We start from the raw sequence: 24,264 nt of genomic DNA, 5'->3' as shown, positions 1-24,264 counted from the left end.
TCACAACAGGATGAACCTTACAACCAAACAGCATACGCAACATGCTTAATCATTTAGCATCTGCCAAGCGGAGGGAAAGCCGTGCATACCAGATAAAAACGACTTGCAAAGTAGTCAAAATGGTGCACAGGTGTGTGTGTGTGTGTGTAAAATGTGTGTTTGTGTGTCTGTGTGGTCGTGGTGAGACAAAACACATTTCCACACGTTACAACTGCTAGGTAAAGCATAACCACATTTAGACAGGCAGTCACAGGAGCGCACAAGATAGTACACACACTGGGTGGAGAGGCACTCTTCTCCACTGGGTGAATTATTCATCCCCGGGTAAGAACGAAAGCAGTGTGCTCTCCTCCTCCTCCTCTCATCTCTTCATTATTGATAGACACCAACATCTACACTGTACCTGACCCAGGAGAGAGGGAGGAAGGAGAGCGGATGAGGGAAGAAGAGAGATGGTCAAAGAGAGAAGAGAGCGATAAAGAAGGACTCGGGGACATAAAGAAACACTGCAAGTGTGTGAAGTGGAGGTGTATAAAACATAAAGCACGAAAAGGAAATGACCGAGGCCATCAGACGAGAGCGCGGTTTTTATGGTATTGCATGTTTTAATCTGGCGCTGGGCCCGTTCGGGTCAGTAAAGTCTCGCTCGTAACAGGCAGTTTACTGTGGACAGGAAGGACACCGCTTTCCTAAGCCAAACAAATAACTGCTGCTTCCATACTGCCTTGCTACTGCTATCGCTTCAACCCACTGAATAAGTGACTGAATAACTTACTGGCTGGATGGCTGACAGACACCCAGCTCCCCTGCGGCTTCCTGGCTCTGCTTTGTCTGCTCGGGCCCTGCACATCATTCTACCTCCACACTGCTCTCGCCTTCTCTCGGCATCGCTCACTTTCTTTTTTTTTTCCTCTCCCCCCTCTGTGACATAGCCCTGTCCTGTCTTTTCATTTCGGAATAAATCCTTTTCATCCCCCTAGCTCATTCTGCTGTTCCTTGACTACTTTTTTTTTCACTCTGCTAGTTCTTTTTCTGTCTGACTTCTTCATTCTAGCCCTGTGTGCCATCGTTCCTTCATGGTAATTGTACTGGGCATGTTATTTTAGCCCTGCATGTAATATTGGGTTTTACTGCCGGGTGACCATAGTGACAGATCTACAGTCGGTGTGCAAGTATAAAATGTAAATTTGGCGCTTTGGGAAAACATTTTGCAGACAGGTCTGGGGTCAGTGTCTAGGAAATATCTTGATATATTCCCCATTATGCATGCTGAGGCCTTGCACCTCTTTATCAGGTCTAGCAGCAAGCTTGCCCAAAAAAATCCTTCAGACATCACTCTCTGAATGACTTTGGAAGCGTGTCTGTTTGTGTGTGTGTGTGTGTGTGTGTGTGTGTGTGTGTGTGTGTGTGTGTGTGTGCGTTCGTGTGTGTACATCCACTGGCAGCGTTTCACTTCGGAAATAGCCATGAATTAAAGGCTCAAGCTAAGTCAGAAGTGCACGGCTGGAGAAAAGTGCCAGATACTTCTTGCAAATGTCCAAGGAAGGCTGCATATGCGTGTGTGCATCCATCTCTTCATCCATCATTTTGTGTGTATACAGTCGTCTCTCGGTATGTCAGTTGTTAACATAATGTGATTACGCGTCCTATTTTCGCCTCCCTAACAACACTTGGATGTGAGAGTCTACCGAGGTGTCAGAGAGGATATTTCAGGCTGGGTGTGATCCTTTCCCCCGAATTAAAAACGGAGCTGCCTGTTAAAGTGAGAGGAATTCCATGACAACCCCGCCTCCGGTCCCAAACACAGCTGTGTTTCCAGGTTTTTCTCGCCCATGTTCACCTTAATTTCACCTTGAAAGGAGAGGTGGTGGGGGGTGGTTTCCATTCCCCAGCTGCTCGTCTGACAGTGTCACTCAGATCTGCTACTGACAAGCCCATTGGTCAACAACGCTGCCAACGCGCACCTCATTCATAGCTGAGGAGGTGAGAGACCGATCCAATTTATACTGCACATTAAAGGATTAAAACGCAGTGCTGTGATATGCGGGAGACGGCTATCAACACAGTCAGTCTGTCAGGAGGATCACACAGCATGTTACCAAATCAATGCCGGCCATATGGAAGACAGAAGGTCGGGCACCGCAAGCAAACAAACAAGGAGGAGCGGGACCAGTATTATGATAAACTGATGACTGTGTCCGTCACAACACACAGCAACAACCAGCTGGATTGAATTACTGATGGCAAGCCTGTGTAGGAGCTCTGAAAAGAAGTCTGCAGGGAGCGATTTGAGAGGACAGGCGAGTTATGTTCCAAATTGCAACACCCACGTTTGGTTTCAAAAAAAAAAAAGAAAAAGAAAAGTTGAGTGTGTCTACTCTTGCAAAAGTATTGCTAGCATGAGCAAAACGTATGATTTGTTATGATCATGACTCATACAACTAGTGAAGGGCTAAAATATCAGAGACACAGTAAAGTATGTACCCATGTTCAAAAAATAATAATTTCAGTTAACCTTTTTTTTTTACAAAAAGATAAATGAGCACCACAAATGAGGAGGAGGGCGGCAACAATTAGTAAACATCAGACAGGTAGGATGTAGCAGCACTGAGCAAAAAGATGGGAGTGGAAGACAATAGATAAGGGAAGCAATTAAAAGCAGAAAGAAAATCGTGCATTGTATGTGAGGACAGCTGCATTGTATGCGCTGGAGTTTCTTTCCTGCAGGTCTGCAGTGCGCTGTGAGGGCGGAGGTGAGCGGCCCTTTGTCTTTAAGCCTCAATGGGAGGCAGGTAAGATGAAACTCTGCACTTCAACACAAACCTCCCCATCAGCTCTGCCATAAAGGATGAGGGGAAAGGTGATACAGAGGAGGGAGGAGATGAAACAGAGGAGAAGAGAGAGATGGTGGAGAAGTGTCGTTTCTATAGGGTACAATGGAAAAGAAGACTAACAGCAGGAACGAACGAGGAGTTAGCGCTCAGGGTTATTCACTGGCTCGCACTCCGTTTCTTCTCTTTGTCCTGAACGTGAAGATCAACTTTTATTATGCCCTGAAGGACAGTCACTATGACAACTTGCCTTGAGAGCACGGTGTATTGTTTTGATTCTGACCGATGGGCGAATGAATGAGCAGCAAAATGAAAGACAGACTTACAGCTCGACAGGTCACAAATTTACATTTTAAACAAAATACAGTGAAAAGATGAGACGGGTTGGCAGCGTGACTACAACCAAGGTAACGCAATAAAAGAGCACATACTGCAGCAGGCTATAGAGTACACGGCTAAAACTATCTCTAAAACAGCTCCACAGACAGATTAAACTTCTCATAATAATCAGGCAGGAGACAATTAAAAGCCTCACAATAAATAAGTAGAACAAAAACTACAGATCATTAAATAGCCAGAGGAGATGAAGGCCACAGAAAAATATTCTACAAAAGCAGGTAAAGCATTAACACCCTCGTGACGGCAGCAACTCTTCTCTCATTTGCAGAGACTCAGCATGCAAATCATTTCTCTTACAATTTATTAGTCACACAGGAATCCACGTTGTGTGCTAATTTTCAATGAACTGCAAGAATAAGGTGTGAACAGCTCTACAGGTTGGTTCTCCCCTTTACTGATAACTATGAAACCTGCAGATAAAAGGAGAAGGTTAAAGGAAAGATTGTTTAGAGAGATTAAGAATAGCTGCACTGACGCATTTCACTCTTTGCTGTCAACATTTAACCATTACTGTGAACACATCCCACCGTAATTAATTGTCAAACACTTCACTGGACTAATATGCTGACAAATTACATTCTCTCACGCTGTATAACACTGGGGTTGCTGCATCTAAAAAGCAGTTCTTGAGCTTTGGGTAGTCAGGCTGAAACAGCCAATTGACAGAAAGTAATCACAAACTATGTCGATAATCTATTAATTAAGGAGGTTATTTGTCAAGCACAAAAGCCAAACATTTCCCGATATTCTAGCGTCTAAGACGTGACTTTGGTGAATTATATTATTGTTATTAACTTGATACCTCTGTGGTCTCAATTGTTATTGTGAGGAAAAAAATACTTAAATTTGCAGACACAGCTTTTGGCCTTTGGGCTATTTTTTACTATTGAAAAATAAATAATAAACAGTTTAATCAATAATGGAAAATTATGGTTACTTACAGCCCTATGGATTGTAACAACAACTATAGACAAAAAGAACAATCTTGATCCTGTTTTGAACCCTGAGGGTGAAACAACAATGCGGTATTGATTTGTAAAAAAAAAATTACAATATCACTGCATCCTCAGGTGTCAGTACACATGATGAAAAGTAAAGGAGGTCAGCCAGTCAAAAGGGAACCTCTTCTGTGTGCCAGTCAAGAAAAATAAATAGGATACATCTATGAAACAATGAGGTTAATTAATGGGGTTAATGAAAATCAAAAACCAATCAGAACCAATCAGTCTATTTAAAGATACAGTTGCATACTGTATTAAGAGAAGGGAGAAAAAAACGTTTGCAATCGGCAACCGAGCGTGGGGCTTCGCTGGGTGTTTGTGTTGTGGATAAACTACTTGTTGTGCTGAAAACCTTTACCTGTCTGAAAAAGCCAGTGGATCAAGTTTCTCCTCAATAGCAGCATGGGCCCTGGTTTTAGCCTGTAATGGCTCAGCAATCACGATGATGCTACAATTGATCTGACTCTCAGAAGATTGAAACCACTTCCAAGAGATCATAAAGAGGAGCACAACAACAAACACACACACACACACACACACACACACACACACACACACACACTCTCTCTCTCTCTCTCTCTCGCTCACACACAAAAGCATTCTCACACACAGGCTGGAGCTGTCCCCTGTCAGGTCGTCATTACATTGGGTTGCAGCCGTCTTTGTTTACCATCTCCCCCCTTAAAGGGATAGTTCACCCTAGAATGATATTTCGCTCATTATCTACTCACCCTCATGTTGACTAAGGGCTGGAAGAAGTTTCAGATTCCTCCATGGCTTCTCTGAGTTACAGGGGGTCTCGGCATAGCAGTGCATGTGCATATAACGGTTGCAAAGGGACACCGGAGCTCTTCGTAAAAAAACACACACAAAAAAACATCCAAATACCTCCATGATGCTCGTATGTAATGTCCGTCTTGTGCTGAAGCCCCAAATTGCGTAATTGTCCCGAAAAAAATTAAATAAGTCTATATTTTAAGCTTGTTTGTAGCGGAAGCTTCTCGAAGCTCCTCTTCCTGGTCCGTCCAAATCTCGCGTGATTCGCAGTAACCGCACTGACGCATGCTGACGCCGGCGCAAATCACGCGAGATTTGGACGGACCAGGAAGAGGAGCTTCGAGAAGCTTCCGCTACAAACAAGCTTAAAATATAGACATATTTAATTTTTTTCGGGACAATTACGCAATTTGGGGCTTCAGCACAAGACGGACATTACATACGAGCATCATGGAGGTATTTGGATGTTTTTTTGTGTGTGTTTTTTTACGAAGAGCTCCGGTGTCCCTTTGCAACCGTTATATGGACATGCACTGCTATGCCGAGACCCCCTGTAACTCAGAGAAGCCACGGAGGAATCTGAAACTTCTTCCAGCCCTTAGTCAACATGAGGGTGAGTAGATAATGAGCGAAATATCATTCTAGGGTGAACTATCCCTTTAAGGCAGAGTGACACACAGAGGATTGGGAAGTGAGGGATAGATAGATGGGGGTATGAACAGACAGAGATGGCCCTGCCATGCTCCAGTGGCCAGCTTCAAGGACAGACGGGCCCTTCAATATCTCAGTCTCCGTGTAATTAGACAGTGCTCCGTCATGCACCAAAGAATTGCTCTTATTTGTGTCATATTAAATGCAGCATGGATATCCCCGACTGTGCTTTGCCATTGAGACCCAATGCAAAAGGGGAGCAAAGGGGGATTTGTACAAATTTAATTACATTCATAATTCGCTCATCTTTAGCTGTAATCACTTGGGGTTAAGTTAAGTAAATCCACTTCCCAGCTAGCCACCCACGCTCCATGTTGCTTTAGTAAGCAATGTAAGGTCTGGTTATTCAGGGGAATTGCACTGACAGACTGAACCTCTCTGAGTGAAAGTAAACATAGTTCTTGGGATGCAGTGGTGAAATATTAACAGCTGCACTCTTTCTACTGAAGTGCTGCATGCTTTGGTTTGGCACACTATAGCTCACGAGTGTTTGTATGTGTGTGTATGTGTGTGTGGCTGTCTGCCTGTGCATGATACTGTGTCTCTGAGGCCACCTGCAGTGCCTCCGAAAGGCAGGGAAAAATCTGCCACTGTGTACATCTTTGTGTGTCTGTTTTTGAGTCTTTGTGTGTCTGCCTGAGTGTGTTTGGTGCACCTCAGCCAAATCGCAGCGCAGGCAGGCAGCCTTTTCAACAGAGAGGGAGAGGAGTGAAGCAGATCAAACACAAGCCAACTAATCACAGACGCCGGCTAATTAGCGCAGTCCTCAAAGGAGAACCAGGAATGAGTGATGATTCCCCCTTATGAATTTCCCTGTGACGCTGCACCGTATGCCACCATGAATACCCAGTGGTCACGGAGAGAGGGGGAGAGACCAGAAGGCTAAAGTGCAGAGAGCCACCGGTGATCTGGCCTTGTTGTAATCTTATCATCATGAGCACAGGGGCAAAGTGGCGCTCGATATCTCTTATCAGTGTTTCAGTCATGTGCACAGGACTCACACAAACACCATCATTGTCACAACCTCACACATACACACTCACAACAAACTTTTATCTCAACATCCTCAAATTAGGCTGCACGTAACGTTTCCCATTAAGGGATTTCTGGAGCGATTAAATCCGGAGCGCGGTGATATTCCAGCCTTCAGAGCGCCGCGGCACAGGTTGACGCTCCTGTGCACGGGCCCGGAGTGCTGATTAGCAGGCGGATCTGCCACACTGATCCCAGATTTCCACAAGATCAGAGGCCGAGCTGTGAGCATTGCGGCGGTGAACGGCTGCGGCAACCAATTACAGATATGGCTCGCTCAGGCGCGTGCGTGCGTGCGTGCGTGCGTGGCGTGCGCTTATGCACATGCTCGCACTTGCACCCTGCCACACAGATGCAACCACACGCCTGTCCAGAAACAGATTTCTCCAGGCTGAAGTCATCAAAGTGACGTGAACCCACCCCCTCCTTCTCCAGCTCCTCTCCCTCTTCGCTTCTAATCTCAGACGAGAGGGCACCTGTCAGAGGATGCTCAGTTTACCAGCCAACCCTCGCAGAGATGCAAGCGGAGAGACAGAAAGAGAGCAAATGAACACAGAGACATTCAAGAAAGATTCTAATAAGTCTATCTGAGGCAGCTCGGGCCACTGATGGGACTTAGCCGAAATGAAACGCACTTCATCATTCTTCTGGTGTCCAAGTCCCATTTCGTCTCTATACATCTTCACATCAAGCTAAACATAGATATTCTAATTCAAGCTCTGGGCCCTGGCTTTGAACAGCATTGTGCGACTGAGCAGATAAACACAAACACACTCAAACGCACACACAATCGCGCTGACAAACACACAATCGTTCACATTTCTGTCATTTCGCCAGATTTATGGAGGAACAATAACGCTCTCCCTCTGCCCTCTGAAAAAAAAAGAAAGAAACTGCCATCAATGGCCAGAATTTGTTACACATGATTACAGCGTGAGAGTTGGCATTCATGTGGCCGACAAACTTGCAGAGATCCCAAACTTATTGTTGTGACAAAAATCTTAAATATGCTTTGAACATTAACAGCTGCATCAGGGAGACTGGAAAGCGAAACAAATTGCCAAGACTGGTCAGAGAATGCAAAAAGAGATCTGAGAATACAATTAAATCCACCAATTTACAGTTGAGCAACTGCGTGGCAGAGAACAAAAAAAAAAGACGTAGATAAATAAGAACATAAGAGACTAAGAGAGCTGGAGAGAGAGAGTTAGCAGAGAGAGAGATGAAGGGGGGGTTGGGGGTGGCGGGTGCTGCAGAGCTGAGCAACAGCTGCTGAGCATCACATCTGCTCCAAGTGGAGTCATCAGCAAACAGACAGACTAGAACCGACCCACTGAGGCAAGCCCTGGGGAGGGTGAGGGATGGACAGAGGGAGAGGGAAGAGTGGAGGGTGGTGGTGGTGGTGGTGGTGGTGGGGGGGGGGGGGTACGGATCACATTTTAGGACATCCTCAGGATCAGGCTTCAGCATCAGACCTCAGATGAAAAGGTATAAGGTCTCAGGAAAACCTCTGTCACACTCGCACCAAACAGCCACATGAAAAATAGTCATCGGACTAAAAGGCCTAAGAAAAAAAACTTGTCACACTGAACTGCCTCAGGATAAAAGTTATCACGCTGAACGGTATCAGGAAAAGAATTGTCAACAGACTAACAGACTACTACTAGCCGGACGAGTCCCGCTACCGGCTGTGCATAGAGATCAATGTTATCCATCCAGAGAACAGCTCGTTTTTGAAAAAAAATCAGTTTTTCATTATTGTAGCTAGTAGTCTGTGCTATCACGACGTGAAAGAGGCATCATGTCTCAGAGTTATTGATCCCGGAAGTCAGAATCATCTATATCAACTTTTGTGGTGAGGCCGTTCAGTGTGAAAACTGAAGTGTGAGAACTTTATATCTTGATGCTGTTCAATGTGATCGTTCAGTGTAACAACTTATGGCGCTTTTCCACTAGCGCAGTACGGCACAGCAAGGCACGGCCCACTTTTTTTTCTTAGGCGTGTGTAACAGAGGTTTTCCTGAGACCTTATACCTTTTCATCTGAGGTCTGACGCTGAAGCCTGACCCTGAGGATGTCCTAAATGTACACCGTACAGGGGTGTGTGGAGACAGTCAGCTCAAATCACTTGTTGCCCTTTTCCCCTCCATCCCTTTCACCCGTCCCCGTTCTCAGCCCTTCTCTGACATCCTTCCTCCATCTCTCTCTCTGCCCTTCTTTCTCTTCAGCGAGACTGACAGAACAAGAGAAGCCTGTGAGAGTAAAGATGAAAGGCCTGTGAGGGAGGTGTGTGCGTGTGTCGAGGATGTGTGCGAGATGAATGAATGACCCCTCTTATCCCTCATCCCCCACTGGGTCCGTCGTGCTTCCCTAACACAATAGCTTTTAAAAAAAAAAAAAAAACACACATACATACGTACATACATACATACACCACAGGGGCACCGTGAAGGTCACGCTGTGGTATGTGTGTTACGTGTGCCTCACGTGTTTACTCTTACTCACTGGCCTGTTCCCACGGTAGGAAAATGAAACGCGTCAAACACGGCTGCAACAAGGCCGCCTCAGCGTGAATATCATCTTCTGCCCGGCTACATGTCCTGTGGCGTACACCTTCGGCCTGCGGAGAGGGCGCCCTGAGGAGAGGTAGGGACCCTGAGAAGTACACATTGTTCATTCATGATAGCGGCCGCTGGCAGCGAGGGCAACCCCGTAGCAGAGTAAAGCGATGTCATTTGGCAGCAAATGAAGGGGAAAGAGCAAAAGCAGTTTATGCTAGCGTCTATCCGAGGTCTCACAGCTAGCTCTAACATTAGTTAGCCCGGGCGCGGGACAAAGCCCAGTTTGTGTTCGCGTCTCGGCATGGTGGAGTAAACATAGCTGCTGCTTCACAGTTTCCTCTGGCTTGCCATCTTCTCTGCTCTTATCTCTGCCTCCTCCACCGTCACCCCCGCTGCCTAAAAAGAACAATCTACCGACGCAGCATGCCCTTCCAAAATATTTACTCACTCTTGTATTGGATGAATACAAAGGCCATTCTCTCATTCTCTCTTGATGTCTAACATTCAAACAAACCTTGCACCCACATGCACATGGTGGCTGCACCTGCTCTAGATCACACTCTCTCCCGCTCTCTCTCGACGCTGAGCACGCCCGCACACATTTGTTTACTGTGGGGGATTCCTCCCTTCCTGAATCTTCCATCTGTTTTGTGCCTTTCCCTGATTTCGGAGTTGCTTGCGAAAACATTTTTTTTTTTTGTAACAAGTAAAGCAGCAACAGTAGGCACTCCTTCTTGCCTGGGGCAGGGAGTGTGTATCTGCTCCTCACATCCTGCGTGCACACACTTCTGATTCAATACCCCTGACACTGTCTTAACACCTTTTTCTCCGCAGCTCGTGCCCTTCTCTCCTCTTTTACCTCTGTATTCCCCTCTCTCTCGCTCCTATCTCAATCTGTCACCTTACATTCTCCCCTCGGCCCTCTTTAATCTTCTTCCTTCATTGCATCTTCCCTGCTAACCAATTTTCGAAGCAGCTTTTCCAACTAATCCAACACTTCCCCTTTTTAGCGCGCAAAATCCAAATATAAAGTTCATTAACAATCAAGTTCTCAAATCAAGCTGCAAAGCTCTGGCTTTCGACGGCTCCTCGCTCATTTGCATATGTTTGAGAACCAAGTCTAAATGAAATGATCACAGATGATGAACTACAAACAAAGACTCAGAATTACTCCTATGATGTGGCTGCATGTCGTATTCGTGTTTAATGTGATTCTTTTTTTATTATAAACTAAGCGCTCAAAATAGATGCAAATGAATGGAGAGTCAGAAAACGGCTGAGCGCCCACGGTGATGACACCTCCCCAGGGTGCCTACTGTTTTCGGGTGATTGTTCAAGCGCTCCTATGGGGGTGGGCGTGCTAATAAGTAATAATGTACTATCAAAGTGAAGCGCTGCGTTCAGTCTTCTGTCTTGTAGCTCTACAGTAGCTTTGACGACTTTCCAGCCTTCCCGTCCTCCTCTCTGGTAAAGGATGTGCTTCCATGGGCTGCACCTGTGTCTCATTACCGCCACTGATGGTTCAGTAACAGGCTTCTCCCTCCTCCCGCCATTGCGCTCTCACTCTTTTCCTCCCCTTAGCTACTGCCAACATACATTTACCTCTAACAGCATGGCCTGCACTCGCCTCTTCCTCTCGCTCATCACACCGCATGCCATTCACATGATGTCTGCAGCCTTCTTTTCCGTCGTCTCTCCTGCCATTACAGACTCTCTGTAAATTGGGTTTGTCAACTTAGGTGACCGAATGATTTTGTGCTAGACTTACCAATGCCTCCAATTTATCAGGAAGTCTTCTGAGCAACCTTTCACTCCAACGGTGCAGCTGTGCTTTTTAGCACATACAGTATGGCCCTCATCAATACTGGGTTACCGAGCCCTGTATCGGCATCATAATACAACTCCCCTACTTTCATAATTAACAAAATTTAAGGGCTGCAATTAACGAATGCATTCATAATCAGTCAATTTGACATTGTCTTTCTCGATCAACTGATTCATTGTTTAAGTCTACAGGACTTTCAAAAAACGCCCAACATAAGTTGCATAAACAGCTTTTCTCAGATATAGGAATTTTTTGGCACATTTGCTTGAAATCAATTAATCATTTCAGCTACGAATACTTTTTACATAGACCATATACACTGATATGACACAGGTCCTGCATGGCTTAGTGCATGGCTGGTCCGGCTACTTCCCTTGTGCAGCCACAGCAAAAATACACTGAGCAAAAGGATTTATAATGACAGGATGTTTACAAAAGCATCCAGTGTTTACCGGCTCAAACAGAGAAGTGAAAAATGCAGAAGCAAAGTCAAACATCTCTTCAGTTAACGTTCACCTCTTTTAACAATGCATCACCTGAACTAGAGTGCTGCTGTAATAATTCAATCTGTATGTTCTGTAACATCTCAGGCAACAGACTCACTGTGCCGACCTGCACTTGTTTTGATATATCATCGTAGGCAGCTGCACTGCTGGACTCCAACTCCAATCTGTTCCCTGTAACTATTAACTCACACACAGTCATAGTACAACCGGGGGAATGTGTTATAAACTCTGATCTAACAGTTTGTGTTGCGCGGCAGTTACAGAAAGTTACAGGTGTTGTACAGTTATAATATTTCAATTTCCATTACATATAAAGACTTCCAAAGAAACATTAACTTGCATTAGCACTTCTCTAATGTTACATTTAAATCTGCACAGTGCATACAATACAATGGATTTCCATACACCAGACAGCAATAATAAGTTATATCGTGTATATTTAGCTGAAATCCTATCAAAGTGTCAGAGTGAAATCATTTAAGCTCTAAGACTTCCATCAGAATCCAGCCCGATATTGAATTATGCATTAAATATGTATTCAGACTGGTCTAACTATGATATCATAGCCAGTATCTGATTCTTTCAAGGCCAATTAACCCCAGCGTCAGCATTAAATGACCAAGTAAAAACTCAAGTGCATTCATTATACTTGACAAATGAATCCAATACCAATGGAGATTATACGAGTTAAAACCAACTACTGGGGGAAGAAAAAGACAGTCCAGCATTAGCCTTGATGGCTTCTGAGATAACTTGCTCAGAGTGTGATGGCATCCCAAGATGAGCGGAGGGGATTGAGTGGCTATAAGCATTAGAAGATCATGGACGGACTCCCTCCTACGCCGTGCATATTAATTCCTCTAATGCAGCTAAGCTCAGCTTGTCACATGTTGACACTGCCTAATTATGTCATCTACAAGGAGGAGCTTTTTTAAAAAGGGCAGACATGTGGCGCGGCAGAGTGTCTCTGTCCATGGAGAGGTTTGGTTTACTTTAAGCTCGTTAGAAACCTTTAAGGCTGCATTATGGAAATAATGTTAGATCTGTGGATACCGAAGGGAGAGTAGTGGTGAGAGGAAGAATGAGCACTCAAGGGTGAGTATCTTAATATTTCCGGCGGGTCTACCACACAATGACCTTTTTACAATAACGAACCAGCCAATTCTTTAAGTAGTATCCTGACTGACAGGGGCGTCCATCAAACGCCCAGATCCCCCTCACCCGTGGCCTCTCGCCATCCATCAATCTATCCCGGCAGCCCAAACGCCGTCTCTCTCTGTGTAAATAAACAACAGAAAGAAGAGGAGGAGCAAAGAGCAAAGGGGGAGGTGGGAGAGGAAATCAAAGTAGGCCACTCAAACCTGAGACAAGGCCGCCCCAGCCAGGTTCAGAGAGGAAAAAGCGTGGGGTGAAGGGGGAGACGGCAAGAGAGAAAACTCACAATGGGCTGAGGTGATGAAGAGAGAGGACGTGCAGAGGGGCGGGGGGTGGGGGCTCAGACGGGAGAAAGAGAGTCATCTGGAAGGAATGAGGAGGGGAGATAAATTGGAGGAGAGGAAGGGCACTGACTGGCACAGGGACGACAGCCAAATGAGCGGACGTGGAGAGGGAGTCATGTAAGAGAATACAGAAGAGAAGGACAGAGAGGAAAAAAATGTATGGAGGACATCAATAATCTATGCAAGATAAAGCAATTCTGTGTCAAAGGTACAGAAAGATATGGAGAGTGAGACAGTGGAGGAAAAGGGGGAAGAAGAAGAAGAAGAGGTAAACAAATGAACAAGAGAAAGTTAGAAGGTGGAGCCTGAGGGACTTCTATTTAAAACCAGAACAATGGAGAGCACTTGTGTTAGTTTGCACAAGCAGAGGAACCATATCCTCTTCCTCACCTCACCCCCCCCAAAAGAAAAAACTTCCTAAGGCTGTGTCTATTTAAATGTGTGTTTAAACAGCGAGTGCTACTGCTCTAATCAAGGATGGCATCACAGCACATTCCCTCTCTCCTTCTCCCTGCCCGTCCGCCCCCCCCCTCCCCAGCATGCCGCCGTCTTCTGTCGCTCATGCACCCTGCATGACTGTGCCGTGGCAGAGATAAATTCATGAATCACTGGTGCACGAATCGGCCGCCAGCTTGTGGCTAAAGGAGAAAAAGTGGGAAGGAAAGGAAAAAAGGACAGAGGTAAGTGGATAAAGTGTTCCCTTTAAAAGCTTTTTCTTTTTTCTTTTTTTTTTTTTTTTTAAAAAAGGAGGAGGCTCGGGAGATGTCTCCGAGCAACTTGAGGGAGCGTGCACACGCGCCCAGAGGGGCCTCGGTGACAAGCACAAGTCAGCAGAGAAGATACTCCGTCTTGCTCTTTCCGTCTCTTTCCCTCTCCTCTCTCTTTCCCGCCCCTCCCCTCCTGCTTCTTCCTAAAGAGGCCACGACAGAAAGCCAAAACAGCACGCAGCCAAGTAACAAGCAGAAGTATGATACATGCACAGTGCAAACATGTGTATCGCGTAAGAACTGCCAAATGTCTGAGTTTCTCTACCTAAATGCTTTCTGAGAAGTGTATCAAGGCCTTGTGTTCCATGGAAACCTGTTAAAAAGGCACCATAGTGGTCCATCCACACAACAAAAAAAGGCCTCTCCATCATCTCCATTTCAAGAGAAACTACCCAATCATCTCTTGTTATAGGGCCATTTTCCCTCTAGGGCCTCCACTCAAAGACAGGTCTGTCCATTGATACAGGTGTGGTGCAGTGGAAAGGAAAAGGGGGAGGGAGGACAATAGATGGCCTTTTCAATGGTCTCCCTCGGCTCACCTGGATTAGGGCAAGAGGAGGGGGGGATGATTCTGGGGGAAGGAGGAGGAGGGTCTCTAAGCTTTGGCTGAGAACAATAGTGTCTCTGTTTTCGGCAACACCGACTATCATTCTGTCTAGCGGCAGCCGGCTGACAACCTGGACTAAAAACAAAACCCCGTGTTTGCCAAATTCTTCATGTGCTAATGTATCCTAAATGTAAAAATATGTTACAACAGAGTTCAACCCAAAATAACTCAAATGCATCCTTTCAAAACGTGGAACATACACGGTGCTTCAGTAAATGTAATAACACAAAGCTGAATACAAACTTGTGCTAAAAAAAGACAAACATAACCTCTAAAAAAAAAACACCATGTTAGTCAATTTACAATGAAGATAAACATGATCATATTTATGTAACCGCTTGGAACCTGTTATCAAAATAGCTGCTGCTTCAATTCCTGCCAACTGACTCGCTGATTAAACCTATCATTATTGTCACTCAACTACATTTGACAAAAGGTTAAACAAAAAACTGCTGACGACAGTTACCGGCTCCTTCAAGACTGTCATGTATTATTATAGCACACTTCTTCTTTTTGTAGATCAAGATAGTTCTGAAACCAATGCAGGTGTACCGTTATACACACGTTGATCTGTATACCAGAAATGTAATTATAGTACCTTTGTATTTATCAACCACTTTCTGATCAAGAAATGCTTCTGAAAGCTAGTTTTCAGTTAAGGCTACAGTATTGGATTGTACCAAACTCTACACTGGGAATTAACTCTTCAAATGTAATCCCATTTCAACTTCAGTGTGAGATTCTTGTTAGATGAGTCAAGCTGTATTACCGGCCTAGTCACTGCCTGCGGGGGAGATGAGCGTGTGACAGCATCTAACAGCAGGGGAGTGGACATTGTCAGCCTGATCCCGGCACTGCACGACAGGTTAGCTCTGCTGAAATGAAATAAAATCCTGCATCTGTTTCCATTTCCCCGCCGCCTCGCCTCCCTCCCTTACCTCAGCTCGCTCGACTGCTCGACTTTGTTCTGTCACTTCCCCTTTCCTGTCCTCTGTACAGTAATCAAGTGACTCAACCATCAAATCAGCCCAATATCCCTGAGAAGTGTGTGCATGTGTCTGCGGCGTTATATTTGTGTGTTGTTGTTTTTTTTTGTTGGTTGCGTGTGAGGGAGGTGGCAGCGATGTGTGTCGTTCTGCAGCCTGGGTGCGGGCACGGAGGCGGGTGAGATGATCGGGGGGAAGGGGGTCGCGGTGGGCCGGAGAGTGAAACACTGTAAAAGTGTCATAGCAACTTAACCTTCAAAAAATGCCCACCAGGGTGGAGTGGGAGGTGTTCTTGGCCATTAGAAGAGAAAGAGGGAGAGGAGGACAAGCGTACAAGAAAGAGAAAGAGAGAGAATGATTGATATGTGGAGGAAAAAAACAGAAGACCTCGTTAGGGGAGGGAGGAAGGTACGGATGCCTGTAATACAAATGTCTGTAGGGAGAGCAGGGTCTGTTAAGAAGGGAGAAAGACAGAGCTGGCAAATGAGAGCAGGAGAGGAGAAGTAGCTAAGGCAGTTTGGAAGGGCTTAAAGAGGAACTCCCAGGCTGACATAGGTGGAAGAGACATCTGGGGAATTGGACGGTGGGACAGGGAGAAGCAGAAAGCTGAGGGAGAAAAAGAAGAGAGGGTGGGAGATTAAGGGGAAAGAGAGCGTAAGAGGATAGAGGAAAGCAACAGACATTCCAATTACAGAGGCAGAAACGAGGGATTGATGACTAAGAACAGAGAGAGAAGGGAAACAAAGAGCAGGACGAGCGGAGGGGAGAAGAGATACAGTAAGGGACAGCAGTTTACTGAACAGATGGATCAATTATGCGGGACCAAATTACAGGGAAGAGGAAGTTGGAGCATTAGGGGGAAAAAGGATGTAAACAGAGAACGACAGGGGAGGGCAGAGGAAGAATGAATCAAGATGGAGAAGTGGAAGTATAAGAGCACAAATGAGACAGGGCAGAGGGGAGCGAGTGGCCGATTAGAGAGCGGGCAATCAGTTCAGCAGACGAATGAGACAAATTGCTCCAACGAAGGAGGACCGGCTCTCCCCAAGGAGCCCCACCAAACCAACTCTGGCACACCCTGTTGACAAAACACTGGGCTGATAACTGAATAAACCTGCTGCCTCTATTTGACCTTAATGTGCCGTTTGCTTCAGGAGAGGATTTATACGCTCCTGCCATTTCAAGGCTCTGGGGACTAATGACGACTGCGCTGCTTGTTTATCAGCGTAACATGGCAGCACATTTTTAAACCAACAAGTGAAACAACAGATAGCGCCGATATCAGCGGGCAAGATAGAGTTGTAGGATCATAACGGCGTCGCTTGTGAAACACAAGAGCACTCTCTGCATGTTTCCATGAAAAATAAACCTGTTGTGCACTATCTCTGCGATGGCGTCTTCTGTTCTCTTATCTCGTATTTCCGAGATGATATCAGTGTTAAAATACTACATTTTCTTTGTGTTGCAGTTTGTAATTTTACCCCCGCTCCTCGGATAAATCTCCTGGGACCACGGGGAAAGGCCAGCTGAGATGAGAGCAGTTGTTGTGAGGAGGGTTTTTCAGGAGCACGACTCCAGAGTCCTGTCAGGACCCTGTCACAGCAAATTCAATTTCCTCCTGTAGCCACCCTGTCCACTGCCACTGATAAGTGTGAATTTGACATGACCTTGTCAAAGTCAGATGTGGCGAAGATGCGGCATGTTGTCTACGCAACGAAAAGCAGCTGCAATATTGCATGGAACACATGTTGATAAAAGGAACAAAAACACGCATGGAGGAGAACAAAAAGGAGGGGTGAGGGGGGTTGTACTATCAGCGACACCGGCTCGACATTTCACAAAAGTGGCGGCCGAGAGGACACAGAGAGGGATTAGCAGAGGAGGAGGGGACAGGGCGATGTTTCATGGTGCTGTCATGCCGACAGAGCGAGCCCTAAATGTTTTCAATATCACATAAGGGCACTGCATCATCCACCATTCAATACCGGATCAATAACGCAAACCACCTTCCACCTCGCAAACTACATTTAGACACATTAAGGTGACTGCTAATGAGCTGCTGGGTGCATGTGTGTGTGTGTGTGTGTGTGTGTGTGTGTGTGTGTGTGTGTGTGTGTGTGTGTGTGTGTGTGTGTGTGTTAGGGACACTCAGAGGAGGACACAGTCAAGGGCCTCAGTGCTTAGTTGCACAAAGATCTGCTGAGTGCATGATGGGGAGGATTTCAGAAATAAAAGAATGTGACAAAGACAGAAGAAAGAGGGGAGAGATGACAGAGAGAGTGTATGGGTCAGGTAACCATAATAAAAAGAGAAAGGTTAGTGCAGGCAGTCTTTTACTGTCCACAATGGGAAGCTCTTTGGCTGCTAAATATGTCTCCTGCTACAAGAGGGGGAGAAGACGAGGGGAGGGAGTTGCGACTAAATTACAAATGAGCTGATAATTCTTGGTCTCCCTGGTCGACTCCCTCACAGTTTTTCGAAACATCCTCCTTCATCCCTGCTGCCAAAATGCGGCGGCGTGGAATTTGAAAATGTCGACATCCTCGACCCCCACCACCACCGCCGCCGCCATCACCGCTCGCCCTCCTCTGCTCCTCTTTTCGCGGCTCCTCCTCAGTGATTTTACTGCGGCGGGGGTCGCAGAGACACCCATCTCCCAAGTCTAGTTAATTAAAGGGATTTTTATTTTAAAGAGTTTGGCTGCCTTTCAATTGGATCCTCAATTGAAATTACCGCTCATTCTCCACGTCGGTTGAGCCCGAATGGGTCTGACCTGCATCTCCCTAAATTCCATCTGGGGTTTGTTAGGCGCAGGGAAATGCAGATTTGGCAAAAGGTATCTTAACTAATGGTGTGGAAATGTGTGTGTGACTGAAAAAAAAAATAAAGTAAGCCACATGCCTTTTAGCATTTTTATACCAGATAAGCTGCTGGCATGCAGCATCCCGCAAATAGTTCAGTCTTAAAACACTCCATTATCTCGAAACATGTGGGTGTTTAGACAACGTTATGGCATGGTCTCTCACAGTGAACTCATGACAATGTGTGAGCTAATGCACACAGATTTGATGTAGATAACAGTTTAACCCGACACCTCTGCCAAGAATATCATCGACCCCCAGCGCTGTTGTGTTTTTGGAAACCCCTCGGCTCCCCCAATTCATATTAATTACACTTGGCATTCCTTCTAAGAGGAGGATTTCAGCTCATTTTCCTTTGGATCAGATGGGATCGGCTCCAGCAGTCTGGTTACCCTGGGAGCTAAACACAAACATCCCTGTGGGGGGCTCTCAGTGTGGCCTCGACAGGGGCCGCCATCTACCCAGCATGCACGTGTAGGCGGAGGGCAATAGGGGAGACTTCCGACATGGATATGGTGCCATCGCGGAGCTGCTACTGGGCTTCGGTTCTCTGGGAACAGGAAAGCCACTATCATTACTTACATGTTGCAGGAAGAGAGCCAGTTAAGTACACAGGGGGTGATTAAAAAAAAAGGGTGTCCTCAGATCTGATGTCTGTGGAAGATAACAGGGTTGCTGATGAGGCTGATACACACCACTTCCTGAAGGAAGCAGCGACACACACATGCACTGTCTGTCATCAACGACGTGACGGCTCCTCCCTGTTATTGGAATGTCATCTGATTTCCGGTGCAGCCTCGGGTTACTTTTCTGATTCATCACCAGTTGTATGTGTCAGTGTGAGTGTGTGTGTTTGTGTGTGTGCGTGGGCGTGTGTGTACTCAGTTGTGTTTGTGTTGAAATACCGCGGCCTAAAAATGCAACAAGATGCAGTGACTCGTGTTCATCGACCTCCTCCCTTCAGATTTATCCGCTCCCGTCTTATAATATTTGCTAAGTCAACAATAAACCTGATGGATCCTTTGTGTTTCTGGTCACTGGTAATGAAAAGCCTACAGAGCCAAGTCGTTCCACGGAGGCCCATTTATCAAACCATCTGTGTATCTAAAACCGTGTAAGATGTCTAGGATCAACATCATTTTAATCAATATGGCTTCCGTATAAAAGGATTTTAAAAATGAAAAGTGCCTCCCTCTGAAATGTTTTCAATACATCTATTAAAAAGCTTTCCATCCATTGCTACTTTATTGTTGGATAAGAGGTACTTCATTTCTAGGCGACCATTAAATACTGCCACTGAGCTGAAATCATTTTTTCAATTGCCTACCTGGTGAAATAACAAGCAATAAGAGAAAGCTGTCTAAATCATTAGGCTCATTTGGTGAAATGCCAAATATTTGCTACAGACATTCTATATCTTAGTTATTCTGAATTAATGGAGCTGCACTTGCTACACAGCTCCCATGTAGAGAAACACACTCCCGCACACGCATTTGGTTCGTATCGCTCGCACATCTCCATTAAGTCATAAATTCAAGCATACTTTTATGTCTGAATCAACAAACTCTTAATGGTGATTATAACGGGGAGGGGGAGGTTATTGATGTGTCAATTAAACACCAAGGCCCCTTACGACGTGTGTGTAAGTAAGTGCTGGTGCATATCAAACACAGAATGAGACTTTCTTACACACATAGACACACATACCTGACCTTTTCAAAATCCTACTGACATTTACAGGGCCGGTGCAAAGGGCCGAGGACAGCTCATTTACATAATGATAGGACCTAACCGCGACTGCCATTAACACAAAAACCAAACCAAGACCGAAGCCCCTCGCTCCGCAGGGACTAATGAGATACTAAGGACTTACTTTTCCTTCTTTCATTAGGTACAGAAAAAAATAAATGTGTCTCATGATCCATCAGTTATATTCTTCTTAATAGAGAAAGTGTAATGCTCTTTCTCTGTTGTAATGATGAATGGTCCCGGACTTGGCAGAACCTCCCTGTTCTCACAGGATATCTCCATGTGGAGGGAAGTAGTGAGCGCTGATACTTTGGATGTGTGTGAGATGGCAGGGAGTTGCGAAAATGCTGGAAACTCTCCAGAATTTTCACAGGTTATTACAACATGCGCCGGTATAACGACATCGGGTTGCAAAGCACACCATTTCAGCGGGGCACATACAGCTGTGACTGACAAGAAATGCTCCAGCCAGGGGTCGAGACCATGGTGGGTTCACATGTGGTTTATTTTCCCATCTGTCTGCATGTTGTTCGTGTCATAAGCAGCGTGGCCTTGAGTACAAACAGAGGGCTGGGAGACAGGAGGGAAGGGGGGGCCGTTTGAATAAGCCAATCACGACAGTCTCCCAAACAAAAGCGCTGGACAGACACTGGAGGGGAGATAGCTGGAAATAAAAAGAGAACAAGGCCCCTGTATGTACTCGACAGCGGAGGTGGGGGAGGGAGCGAGGGGTTGGCGGGAGTGAGGGAAGCTTCAAGTGGTGGCTGGGAAAAAAAAAAAGGGGGGGAGGTGGGGCGTCGCCTGTCTTAATCAGTTGCTGCCCATGTAGTTTTCCAGCCAATCCCGAAACTCAAGCCACAACCCCACGTAACGCTGCGGGCTGCCAGAGAGCCACCTGTTTCCTCCAAACTGACAGGGGCCATCGGCAGTATGGCTTTGTGTCTCAAGTAGCTTCGCTGGATGCTCTCAGGTATAGAAAAGAAGAAAAAAAAAACATGGGTTCATTTGTGAGCTGTAAAGGAAGCAGCCCTCCTCCCCCGGCCCTGACCCTACATGCCCACCAGTTTCTCAGGCAGCCATTCAGCCAATCCCCCCACACACACACGGCTTACTCAGCCATAAAAACAATGCTGCTATAGCCTCATACCCCTCGACTCCCCTCCCTCCCCCCAACATAAGCCCACCCTCCTTCCAATAAAAATATCTCCATGGTAATGGGCCAAGCCTTCCTAACCTACATCCACGGTCTCTAACAACCTTGACTTAGGGAGTGGGGGGTTGGTATTATAGTGTAATTTCAGGGCTTAAAACTAGACCCCCACCTGTCATCTTCTATTAAGATATATAATGGTGTATCCGCAGAAACCAATCTTGATTAAAAACCCATGAAACTCCATATTGACTTTTTTAAAATTAAAGCTTGGGTGTATTAAACTTTAAAGTTTGCAGAGAATCAAATCACTTCTCAGACTTTGGGTTGAAGGTGGTGTCAAAACTTGAATGGAAATGTGAAACTAAAAATGCAAAGTAGACAAGAGAAGAAGTTTCATTCCTGCAGCAGTTGCAGCTTAAGTTGCATATAGCTTAACTATTACCCAAAAAGAGGCCAGGGGTTCAGTTTTAGAGAACAAAAAGAAAAAAAGAAAAAAGACCTAAATGAAAGAAAACTAAAAGCAGTGTTTTTGCTTGTACTGGTTAAGCCTTGCGTTTTTCTCTCACTCATAAATATGTAAAACCTTTTGTTTTGTCCCCCCCCCCCCCCTCCACGCCCCACACTTTCCTCCCTCCCCTAAGAGCACTTCATGTTCTGTAAAATGAAATTGGACAAAAAAGGTCCACTGCATGAATAAGTCAAAAGAGTGACTGTGCTTATGAGTGGTGATTAAAACAACACCGCAATTTGACTACATTACAGTGCACTACTGAAAATGTATACTGTAGCTGTGCCGTGGAGCTACTGTCTAAGTCCTACATTCTTGCCCCAATTACAGCACAAAACAAATAGCTGGTCTTGCACGGGAGCAGCAGAGAAAATGTTGAACTGGTTTCAAGCCACACACACACACACACACACACACACATTCATATGTTAATAGGTTAACTGCATGCCAGGAATGTTTGCTGTCATTTCTGGCCCTGCTCTCTGTGGCCGGAGTACCTGTAGGTAATCTGGTGGACTGGAAAACACTTGAATAATTAACCTGTTTAAACCGGTTACCAAGGAGGCAGGAGGGGCCTGTTACCTGGGTTAAAGTAATGGCTACTAATTTACAGTAAAGGCCTACATGGGAGGGGTTGTTCGCTATAGGGAACTTGGTAAATACAAAAGCCAGCACAAGGTTTAAACCATTTTTATGCGTGTGCGTGCGTGCGTGTGTACATTAAGAGCTGCGTCCAGTCCCATTTCTCTCTGCTGAACTGTAACTAATACAAGATGATGTGCGGACAGAGGGAAGAAAGGGAGCAGGGGGACGTAGTTGAGGAGGAGAAGGGTGGCTTTAGGGGACAAAGTACCAAGGAAGGACTAACAGGAAAATAGTGACTCACTTTAAACAGATGAGGACACAACAATAAAAACAGCCAGGGCCGGTGGCCCAGCAGGCACCTGCGGAAAGCACCTTGCTCTGCGAGAGCCACACCTTAGAAAAACTAAACATGGCGTGAGTCACACCGACCGAAACTCAAAGAGGGTCAAAGAGCGATACAGCTGGTTGGAGTGAACGCGGAATGAAGAAACTGAGCAGCAGTCGAAACCAGCTCCTTTCACGTGATTGTAAACAAAAACTCATCTGGAAATTTAAAGGGTTTAAGCTTTTAAAAAAGTCCGTACACCGAGCGAGGGAACCACCTGCTTGATTTTCTGCTCCTGTCACCGCCCAGACAGGTGGCAGCCAATTTCAAATTTGTCCCTGCGTTAATTAATAAAGCTCCGGGAAGAAATTAAAGGCAAAGATGCTGCCGGCGATGAATTTCTGAGTTGTTGTTTTTTTTTCTTTCAAATAATAATGAAGTGATAATGTCTTACCTTGTTCTGTGAGTATCGACGCGAACACGCAGAGCAGTCCGAGCATTTTTGTGTAGTCATGCCAATTTCGGGCGTCATGTCTCGCCATGGTTGATTTACGGTCCTCTTTGCGGAACCAGCCTTGGAGTCTCTCCGATATCAACTGATAAGATGGAAAACCACAGCTTCAGACGCGGCTCAGTTTCTGTGAGAGAGTCCAAAAAAAAACAAACTTGTTTGGCCACAGGACAGAGCAGGGGTCCGACTGAGGCTCTTGTCTAAAGTGTCCCCTCACTGCGCCTTTAAGGGGAGTCTTGCTAAAAATGAATGGAAATCCTTGTGAATTCGTCCCGGCAGCGCACAGGTGAATATCTCCCCCCCAGCTGGTGCTCCGTGTGTATGAGATGGTGCTTCTCTCTCTCTCTCTCTCTCTCTCTCTCTCTCTCTCTCTCTCTCTCTCTCTCTCTCTCTCTCTCTCTCTCTCTCTCTCTCTCTCTCTCTCTCTCTCTCTCTCCAACTAGTTCCAGTGAGTGTGAGCGCGCGGCGGTCCGACTGTGTATGACTGACTGGGTGATGTCATCAGGCTGAGAGGCGTCACAGCCCTGATTCCCCCCCACCACCACTACCACCACCACCTCCCCCTCCCAAAAAAAACAATTAGGACCAGTCACAGCGGGAGGAGCCTCTGGGAACAACTTGTTGAGAGCGTTTTGCTTTGGGTAATGTGAGCCTGCGCCTCCATATCATGTAAAGTGCGCAGCAGGTTTCTCTCTAACGGGGAACTGCTGTCAATAATAGATAACACAAATGATTCAAGAGTGATTCATATTCAGGAAAAACCGGAATAACCTGATGGTGATACTTCCATCAGCTGGGAAAGTGTAATCTCAAAGTAATGAGCAGTCAATATTAACTCTGGAAATGTTGCTCAATTTGATCGCTTGGCTTAAATTAAACAATATTCTTGGAAATATAAAGTGCAGAAACCTATAAAAGATAAACAACATCAAGTTAAAACACAGTTCGTCAAACTCCAGACTGTTATGATAGTGAGGAGGAGGTACGTTGAACCAGATGATTCTTACGCCCTCTGCTGTTTGTTTCTGCACACAGAGTGGAGATTAGCTCATATAAACTCCCCACAGCAG

At 45.7% G+C, this 24,264-nt stretch overlaps 1 protein-coding gene across 3 annotated transcripts in view; it reads right to left on the bottom strand.

The window, feature by feature from the left end:
- LOC146971979 (nectin-2-like) overlaps nt 1-23,513 on the bottom strand; it is an 82,357-nt gene extending 58,844 nt beyond the window's left edge. For all 3 annotated transcript variants that reach the window (XM_085801686.1, XM_085801687.1, XM_085801685.1), the window contains exon 1: nt 23,138-23,513. In XM_085801686.1, the coding sequence (XP_085657812.1) occupies nt 23,138-23,225 (88 nt within the window). In that variant the 5' untranslated portion in view covers nt 23,226-23,513. The remainder of the gene's footprint in view (nt 1-23,137) is intronic.
- Nucleotides 23,514-24,264: the final 751 nt, after the last annotated feature.

The sequence above is a fragment of the Trachurus japonicus genome, chromosome 16 (assembly GCF_045865225.1).
Source record: "Trachurus japonicus isolate A0001 chromosome 16, Traja_1.0".
Lineage (NCBI taxonomy): Eukaryota > Metazoa > Chordata > Actinopteri > Carangiformes > Carangidae > Trachurus > Trachurus japonicus.
Note: the sequence above shows the minus strand (reverse complement) of the source record. Positions and strands in the feature narration are given on the sequence as shown.